The 9,987-nt window shown below is 35.6% G+C and overlaps 1 protein-coding gene across 8 annotated transcripts in view; it reads left to right on the plus strand.

The window, feature by feature from the left end:
* Nucleotides 1–5,696, plus strand: part of TIA1 (TIA1 cytotoxic granule associated RNA binding protein) — a 28,435-nt gene extending 22,739 nt beyond the window's left edge. For 6 of the 8 annotated variants that reach the window (XM_004435577.3, XM_004435578.3, XM_087436612.1 and 3 more), the window contains 4 exons: nucleotides 22–106; nucleotides 477–600; nucleotides 1,910–2,055; nucleotides 3,027–5,696. In XM_004435577.3, the coding sequence (XP_004435634.1) occupies nucleotides 22–106; nucleotides 477–600; nucleotides 1,910–2,055; nucleotides 3,027–3,153 (482 nt within the window). In that variant the 3' untranslated portion in view covers nucleotides 3,154–5,696. The remainder of the gene's footprint in view (nucleotides 1–21; nucleotides 107–476; nucleotides 601–1,909; nucleotides 2,056–3,026) is intronic. The other 2 variants (XM_014791442.2, XM_087436611.1) reach the window with 1 other exon arrangement.
* The last annotated feature ends 4,291 nt before the right edge of the window (nucleotides 5,697–9,987 follow it).

Below are 9,987 nucleotides of genomic sequence, written 5' to 3' on the forward strand. Positions count from 1 at the left end.
TTTGTTTTTGTTTTCTAACAGAACAACTAATGCGTCAGACTTTTTCACCATTTGGACAAATAATGGAAATTCGAGTCTTTCCAGATAAAGGATATTCATTTGTTCGGTAAGAGTATTTTTTTTTTTTTTTTTTAAACTTTTCCCCCTAAAATTATTTTTAAACATTTAACTTAGTGGTTTTCTTGAAAATTTATGTTGGTTATAAAGAAATAGAACTTTCCCCAGTATTTGCCACTGTTTTTTATTAGCTCCCTCCTTCCAAAACAAGGCCAGTAAAACATGCTCTATTAAAAGAAGTTTCTCCAGAACTACAAGATCTTTGGAAAAAAAATAGCAATGAAAAGATGCCATTTTATTGATTGTTTTATATGAACTGCCTATTTTACCTCATGTTCCACTTGATTTTTAAAAATAGGTTTTATTCCTAAGTATTTTAAACAGTTTATGTTGGTGATTCTTAATATTGTTTTCACTAGGTTCAATTCCCATGAAAGTGCAGCACATGCAATTGTCTCTGTTAATGGAACTACCATTGAAGGTCATGTTGTGAAATGCTATTGGGGCAAAGAAACACTTGATATGATAAATCCTGTGCAACAGGTGAGAGACTTTGCAAAGTAATTGCTGGGCTAATAATAAGGTTATTTTAAAATGAAATTGTTGATAATCGTTGTTAATAAGTTTCTAGCTTAAATGATAGTATATAAGGGCTCTTCCTACGTGTATTATAGTTCCAGAGTGGTGGTTCATGGATTGCAGTTGGGACATGTGTGTGACTGCCTCAGTTGACTCATGCTCATACAGTGGATTTTAAAATGCTCCAACATACCTAACAGGGTATTAAATTTTTTCTTAATACTCGGTAGATTTGTTCACATACTATTTGGAGAACTCACAACATGCTTGACTCAATTGAAACAAAAATAAAACTATAAATATATTTAGGGCCTTGACATTTTCTTCCAGATTTTGCTGCTTTTGTTTTTCCAGGCAGCTTTAGTGGTTCAAACTTGATCCCACAGAGATGTCTATAAGTAAATTGTAAATGGAGCACCAAGATAGCAGTAAGAATCCTGGGGCTGGCCCGGTGGCATAGCGGTTAAGTTCTCGTGTTCCACTTCAGCAGCCCAGGGTTCGCCGATTTGGATCCTGGGCACAGACCTACTCACTGCTCATCAAGCCATGCTGAGGTGGCATCCCACATAGCAGAGCTACGACTCTACAATTATGATACATAACTATGTACTGGGGCTTTGGGGAGAAAAAAGAAAAAGAGGAAGATTGGCAACAGATGTTAGCACAGGGCCAATCTTCCTCAAAAGAAAAGAAAATCCTAAACTACAGTCATGTGTTGCTTAACGACAGGGATACATTCTAAGAAATGTAGGCAATTTCATTGTTGTGGGAACATCACAGAGTGCACTTACACAAACCTAGATGGTATAGCCTGCTACACACCTACGCTATATGGTACTAATCTTATGAGACCGCTGTTGCACATGTGGTCCATCGTTGACTAGAACGTCGTTATGCGGTACATGACTGTATATGTTTCTTAAGTAAACCGAATATAGGAATAAGTAATCTCTATATCTTCCCTATCTAAAGGAAACAGTCATGTGGATAGTTTACAAAACACTTAAACATTATACTGAGTTTACTATTTATTACTAGGGCATTACCTACTGCCTGCATTACAAAGAGTATGCCATTCATAGCATCACATAGAGTTACAGCAATATGTCACATTTTTTTTTAGCAGTCACTTTCTAAACTCTTGTTTATCTTGCATTTTAATTGTAATGATGGCCCTATGTGTTATGGCTCTGTATTTGTGGTATATTAGGACTATATATGTACATATAACTTCAAATAATACTAAATTATCTGTTATAATTTTACTTAATAGCAGAATCAAATTGGATATCCACAAGCTTATGGCCAGTGGGGCCAGTGGTATGGAAATGCACAACAAATCGGCCAGTATATGCCTAATGGTTGGCAAGTACCTGCATATGGAATGTATGGCCAGGCGTGGAACCAACAGGGATTTAAGTAAGCATATTTGCTCTTTTCCTTTATTGTTAGCCTTTGAAAATGTCAGGAACTTAGCAAGAGATTTTAAGTAATTAGTCGGTAATGTGGCCCTCTTGTTTAAAGCATAGCTTTAGCCTTTGAAGGATTTTGCTTAGAGTGGTTTTTAATTTATAGTTTTAAGTATCTCTTTAAAGATTTGCCTAGAAATACGTTGCTTTGAGATATAACCAGTATTATAAGAATTTGGTAATGCTTGGTAATGAATCAACTAATATTTCAGTAAGAAAATAAGAGTTTAATAATTGTTCAGCTTTTTATGTGACTAATGCTCACTTAGCCATCCTTGGATACAGTTATTTTGATGCTAGTTGTTTTATTCATTATGGTTTTTTCTGTGCAAAAGAGTTTGTTCATACATTGTTATATGGAAGCTTCCTTATACACCCTCAATTACGTAATTTTACTTAAATTTCTAAAAATAAACCGGAAATTAAAATACTTTGCAGTTTTTATTAAAAAGAATCTTGTATTTGTAATGTTGAAAAAATTTATGAGCTTACATATGCTAATAATTGTTTTAATTTCTTCTTTGAGTAATATAAATGCTAGTCCTTATCATACCAAATGATGCAGTTTCTTTTAGGTAGTGGGTTGTTCAACATGGGTCTAACCCAGATGGACAGTTTTCCTTTCTGAAGTGAGAGATGAGTTTTTTCTGAGTCAAAGGGGATAAATGTTTACAGGTTAAGGGTATTTCCTTAGCTGTAATTAAACTAACAAAATTAAACTGCACAAATTAAACCTATGAGGATACTAGTTTTTAAGAGAAAAAACTTTTGCCTTTGCTTTCCCTGGCATAACAATTATTCTTATATTTGAGCTTAAGAAAAAGTATCTCTCCCATGTATATGTTATTTGTTCTTGGCATTACATTTTATTTTAATCAGTGAATTTCCCCTGCCTTCTGCCTCTTTGACGTTCTCTACCAGTCAGACACAGTCTTCTGCACCGTGGATGGGACCAAATTACGGAGTGCAGCCACCTCCAGGACAGAATGGCAGCATGTTGCCTAATCAACCTGCAGGGTATCGAGTGGCAGGGTATGAAACCCAGTGAAAAAGGACTCCAGAATCTAAAGCCAGAGGCTTGAGGCTACAGGGATTGTAGTAAAGCCGTTGTTTACTTAAAGATTTATCAAATCAGTCAGTGCAAATGTCAGATACAATGTATTTATTTAAAAGATTCATTTTTTAATCATGAAATTACTTATCATCCACATTGTTTTAAAAAGAAACAAGATGCTGGATGTCTGCCAATTTTTGCCTTCATTACCTTTTTTGATAAAGTTTCTCAGATCCTTGTTTCAAATACAAATGCAGGGATTGCTGCCACTTTTTTAAAATTAAGAGGCAGAAAATTGCACAATGTTGAACTTTTTTCCATTAAGGTAGTATGAAGTTCTAGTTTGCATTCCTGATATGATTTAAACATGTAATATAAAGAGTAAAAAAAACGAACAACCAAAACTGTGCAGAGTGTAGAAGTTCTTTGTAATCTTCAGCTTGTGCACAATTCTGTTTTAGGTTTTTTAAAAAAAGGCATCGTTTGAACTGTCCCATCTCCACTGTGTTCCCTTTGGGGTTTTTAAATATAAATTATTAGTTTACATCATTTTTGTATCTACATTTTTTCACAAATTTGTCTTGCCTTATTAAAGTTCTGTAAAATATACTTAAATGAAAAAAATGACGTTCACTTAGATTGAAAACTTTTCTCAGATGGACTGATAATTGCATTCATCTTGTGTTTTATATGAGAAGGTGCCTCAAGAATTCCCTGTTGGATTTGTTTAAAAGGATTTTTATCTTCTGTGATAAACTTTGCTGTGTACCAGGAAATATAAAAACAAAAACTTGTTACTAAAGAAAATCTCTGAAATGTGATAAGTTCTTTTGAACCCGTGTTAATTTCATGTGTCAGCTTCTACATTTACATGTATTATTTCATTATGTAAAATGTTATAGCAATTTAATACTTTGCACAGTTAGCAAACTTTGTATGTCATTTCCTTCTTAAAGGCATCATGCAAAGTTGACAGGACATTTATAGGTTTTAAGTTCTTTGCTTGTGAATATCAAATACACACCTTGGTAGTCTTTGAATACAAAGTCATCTGCTCTTGTTTTTCAAGAATTTTGAGACACAAAGTTGTATGTAAAGAATATATTAATTTGCCATTTTCTAGCTATATTTACTCAAAAAGAGTAAATCAACTTAATATGTACAAATGATAGCTGTGAAACTGTAGAAAATCCTTATGTCAGGCTTGGGGTTCGTTGTAAACTCCAAAATTAGCCTGAAGGACCAGCCGAGCAAAGCATTTTTTAAATGTTCAGAGGCCAAAAGATAAACAAAAAAAACCCTTAAAATCCTACCTCCTTAAACAGCCTTCAAAGAGGAGAATCCTCAGTGCAATCGTTATTTTGATTCTTTTGGTACCTGTTTTCCTGGAGTTCCCAATTTTATTATTTTGGGGTGGCTCCGAGCATTAAGAGTTTTAATCTTTGATGGCAGTGTTCTAGTTTTGAAATTTCTAGTACATTTCAGAGTCTCTTAGAAGAGTTGTGGGAGATATTGTTTTGTTTTCAGTGAAAGGCACAAACTCTGTTCTTCCTTGACTCACAAAGGGGAAAGGTCCCCAGTATACATATTTGGATGGTTGGTTGTTTTTAAGACCTTCAGAGAGCTCCTAGCATTTTATTTAGAAACAGAAAAGGCCTGTGAAATCTTCAGGTTTCCTGGCCGGTACCTTCCAGGTAGGAGCAAATGACTCTAAGCTGGTCTCTAAGCCAATACTCTTATAAACCAGAGCCCAGGAAAGACAGCTCAATTCTATGCAGTTGTACTGATGTTTCATTAAGTCACTGTGTATTTTTAAGTGTTGATACATTAAAAGTTGCTTTATGGAAAATGAGTACATTTTCTAAATACTTGGAAATTTTATTTCCTTATTAATTTCTACAGATCAGGGCATGCAACCTAAAGCAGCTTAAATGAAATACTCAAAAAAATAAATTATCAGGAAGCTATTTTTAGATCCCTCTGGCTTATGTTTCTATTTTAGGACCCTCATTATTTTTCTCTTATTCAAAAATATTTTGTTTCCTATACATCTGTGGAATGCAGGGTAAATTATTTGGGCATAAATAATTTAAGCAAAAATACAGTTTTTCTTTCATTTTGACTTTATCAAGTAGTAACAACACTTTTTATTAGCCAGTATCTATTCTTATTGCACAAATCTTAAAATGTACATTGACTACTTTTTGAGAAGAAAGTGGTATATTACTCAGATGAAAAGGTTACTACTGAACAAATTCACATTTCAGGCACATTGCTAACTTTAGTTTAAATCTTACTCTTAGTGTTAAAACACATCATTTAAAGATTTTTCAGTCTAAAAATCATACTGGTATTAGTATTCAAGTATGGAAATTAAAGTTTAAAAATGATTTCATTCTCTGCAGTATGCATTCAGATTTTATTTTAAAATATGTCTGGTACTGTAAAGAACCTGAAGTGATTCACACTTACTGGGTCATTAATCCAGTCTTTGCCCTGACTGTTTGGATATTAAAGTTCTTTTATGTTTTCTATAATCTATGGGATCTTCTTGCAGTGATTATTGTGTGTGAGAGATTTTTTTTTCTTTTGATCTAGCCATATTGTTATATTCACCCAGATATTTGTTAGATTTTTTTAAAAAATCTTATTTCAGAAACCATGGTTTGCACTTGGTTACTGTTTAATACCACAAAGAATTGGCATTCTGTAGATTTAACTTATTATGAAACCAGGATCTCGTTTTCCTCGTTGATATTCTCTCCCTGTTGAAAATGAGATTCACATTCTAGTGTTTTATTCTTCTGTTTGTCCCTGTGCTTGCTCGTCCTCCTTTTGTATGTGTGTTCGAGTTCTATTACATTTGAGAAGGCAGTTGATAAGGACTAGATTGATTATACAAAGAGAGTTAGGTTTACTAAGTGCTAATAGGGTGCCCTTGAGGTTACAGTTGAGTTGGAAAAATAAAATGTGTTTATAGGAAATAAAAAGCAAATCCTTTCCATGAAAGAGTGATGATTTATAAAACCAAAATCATTTTTTGTAGGGGGTTATTACATTTTTTCCAGTCACTGCATTTTGACTGTTGTGTTTAGAACTTGAAGAACATACCTCCAAAAACAATAAATTTTAATTTAAAAGCTTTAATAAAATGTATTTGAATGTGTCTCAATTAAATAGGATTTACACTATGGCCTCTAAAATGGAGGCTGAAGTTAGTTTGATAGTAATTGAACTAAAAAAGGAAAAAGTAGACGTCTGACTCAGGGTTACTAGGCTAGGGTGAAATGCTATACAGAAAATAGGGATTAAGCACAATTTTACATACTAGATAAATGAGATCTCTAGCTCTTATCCTTGTTCAGCTCCAGAATACCAACAGCCACACTTATACATACCAGGCAGGATTTGGAGGATCCTTCTGTGGAAAACTAAACTCTTGAGAGAAAAGACCAGTGCTGACATTTGAGGGTCCCCACCAAAAAGCCAACTGACAACCAATCCTGCAGTGGAGTGTGCCAGTCAGTAAGCCCTGTCCATGTACACTAATCTTCCAGATAGGTTTGTAATGTTTCTCTTTTAAATAAAGACAGCCAAAGATCACCAGAAATTGAGAAAAACTTTGTGAAAGGTAAATCTAAACAAAAAGCAACTCCCGAGAATTACAAAACTTCCAAGAACTGTAATATCCTCAGATAAAAGAAGATACTGTATTCAAGAAACTAGAACAGGATACTAGTAAAATGTCAGAACAAGAAATTAAAATATGAATAAATTCAGTGAGAATATTAAAAGACAAGGAAATGTTCTAGAACAGAAATCAAAAGTGAAGGGAAAAAAATACAGATCAATTCTGGAGGTTTAATATATAATCAATAGGAGTTCCAGGAAGAGAATTGAGAAAATAGGGAAAAAAATACAGACCAATTCTGGAGGTTTAATATGTAATCAATAGGAGTTCCAGGAAGAGAACTGGATAGAATTTATTAGAAAATAAAAGAAAATCTCCCTGATGAAATGATGAGTCCCAAGATTGAAAAAAGGCTATTATTGAATTAGCACGATAAATATAAAAGACCCATACGAAGGCATACCACCATGAAATTTTAGGACATAAAACATAAAGAGAATATTCTAAAGTTTACCAGATAGCAAAAGGATTGAAAATAATAGTCAATAGCAACACTGTAAACTAGGGATCAATGGAGTACTGTCCTCAGAAGTTTGAATGAATTATATGTCCGACTATACTGTCATGGGTGACAGTAGAATAAAGACAGTTTTATTTAATTATTTATTTATTTATTTATTTATTCCCCCAAAGCCCCAGTAGATAGTTGTATGTCATAGCTGCACATCCTTCTAGTTGCTGTATGTGGGATGCGGCCTCAGCATGGCTGGACAAGCAGTGCGTCGGTGCGCACCCGGGATCTGAACCAGGGCCGCCAGCAGCGGAGCGTGCACACTTAACCGCTAAGCCACGGGGCCAGCCCCTAAAGACAGTTTTAGACATGCAAGTTCTCAAAAGATTTTCTTCCTTTCACTGGTTCTCAGCTACTGGATACACTCCATCAAAACGAGAGTAAATCAAGAAAAAATATAATGTGTCTAGAAATGGGATCCAATACAGCAGTGAGATAAAGGGAAGACCCAGGATAACAGCTGTGAAGTGACTTGGCAGGCAGTCCAGATTGATGGTCAGGAGTAGACCTGATTATCTGACAGGTTGGGCTATGTAGATAAGTGTATAGTGAGACATTTTACAGAACTATAGAGGATGTGAGAAGACTTAAATGCTGGAAGAAAATCAGACAAATGGAAAGAGGCAATTGTCAGGAAAAGCATTGTAAGAGAAAGGAAACGTTCCTTTCCTGAGCCAAGTACATGCACTAACATAGTATTAGAGAAGTTTTCCTGAATTATATTCATAAATATTTGTACTATTCCCCTGCTTTGGTTTCCTTGGGCAACTCCAGTTGTATGTTGGATCTCCTCTGCCTATCATCTGTTTCTATGATTTGTTCTTAATTCTTTTTATCTTTTTGTTGACATTTCTCATTTCTAATCTCTGTTCCTTAACATGCTTCCCGTGGTATCCAGACTTGCTTGTGTTTCTTTTAATTTAGTCTTCATTTCTGAGATGGTCTTGTGTTTTTCTGTTTCCTAAGTTCTACCAGTTTCTGTTTCACTTTAGGGACATCTATTCCCTGAATTCTTGTATTTCTTAGCTGCATTTGCTTCATTAGATTTGTAAAATTCATGTTGAAATGTTGGTGTATTATTTTCAACTGCTTTGTGGAAACATTTTTCTTGTGAGTTTTCTCCAGGGAAACTAGGTAAGTTTTGCTACTGTCTCATATTTTTAATTAGAGTGTCATTGTACAAATGCCATGCTTATTCATTTCTATTTATTCATATTTGAAACAGTTGGATTTTCCTAGACCAAGTACCAGCGGGAAGATGAAGGGGAGGGACCCTGTTCAGGTTTCTGATCTCTCTCTGGCTACAGTGAATTAATTGTCTGTTTAAAAGTGTAGCATGGATTCTGTCTCTTGGAATGTGACTTTGTTCAGAAGGAGTTCCCTGCCAGCTCTGAGTCCCTTGGTTCCTTAATCTGCTACATTAAGGGACCTAGCTCCTGTCTTTCAAGAAGATCCCCTAACTTGCTTTCTGAAAGATGTGACCCCTAGAACCACTAGGCACTTCTCACACCTTCCTTCCCTGCCTCACCCAGCACTCACACACTTGTTCAGTCCTTCTCATGGCAGGCTCCACTCAGGTTTGGCTTTCTTCTCAGAGGGAATATTTGCTGGTGATTTCTGAGATCTGCCACCACCATCCCCCTCCTCACTCCCTGTTCTTCCCCCACTGCACTCTGTTGGCCTCCCATCCAGTACCACACTTCCACTCAGTGTGGAATTTGTACATTTTCTCTGTCTCCCTAGTTTCACTTAAGATATTGTTTGTGGGGGTCAGTGGTCATATGTTTTCCTTGTTGTTCTCTAGTGGTTTCTAGAAGGAGAAGTGGAAAGATCCAGAACTAGGCTGCTAATGTTTCTACCAGAATCAGAAGCCCAAGGAATCTTTTAAACATGTTAATTTGATCATGGCTCTCCCCTGCTTGAAAGTCTTTCTTTGCTTCAAATTGCATTTAGGATGTAATCTAAAATCTTTAATATGGTCTGCAGTGCCTTCTAAAGTGCAGTCTTTACTTATCCAACTTCACAGCAAGCCATTCACTCTCCCGTAAGCCCTTCCACTCCACACTCATCTTTCCGTTTCTTGAGTAAGTAAACACTTTATATCGGTCAGGGTCCAGTCAGGAGACAGAGACCAACAGGAAAATTGGAAAAGGGAAATTTTAACATGAGTAGTTGTTAAATAGTAAAAGGTGGTTCACTACCAAAAGGGGTAAAACAAGGACTCAAAGGGATCCAGAAGTTGCAGGTGCAAAAAAAAAAAGGTGTCTACTGCTTATAGACAGAGTGGAAAATGAAGGAACTAAGGGTTTAGGAGAGCCCTGAGTGAGATTCTGACCTCTTCAAAGAGGGCTTGATTACCACAGGAACATGCGGCCTGCTGAAGAAACATGACAGGGCCAGAGCTGGTCCATAGAAGCCACCTACCATTGCCAAAGAGCCTGGGCGGACTGGAAATGGTCTCTAGAAATGGTCCACCAGGTGGGGAGACAGCTAGAGTTGCCAGATTTAGCAAATAAAAACAATCCAAGCATTGCATAGAACATACTTATATTAAAAATTAATTATTGTTTAACTGAAATTCAAATTTAACTGGGCATCCTGTATTTTATCTGTCAGTCCTAGAGAC

This window comes from Ceratotherium simum, chromosome 11, assembly GCF_057802395.1.
Source record: "Ceratotherium simum simum isolate JZ-2026a chromosome 11, ASM5780239v1, whole genome shotgun sequence".
NCBI classification, from domain to species: domain Eukaryota; kingdom Metazoa; phylum Chordata; class Mammalia; order Perissodactyla; family Rhinocerotidae; genus Ceratotherium; species Ceratotherium simum.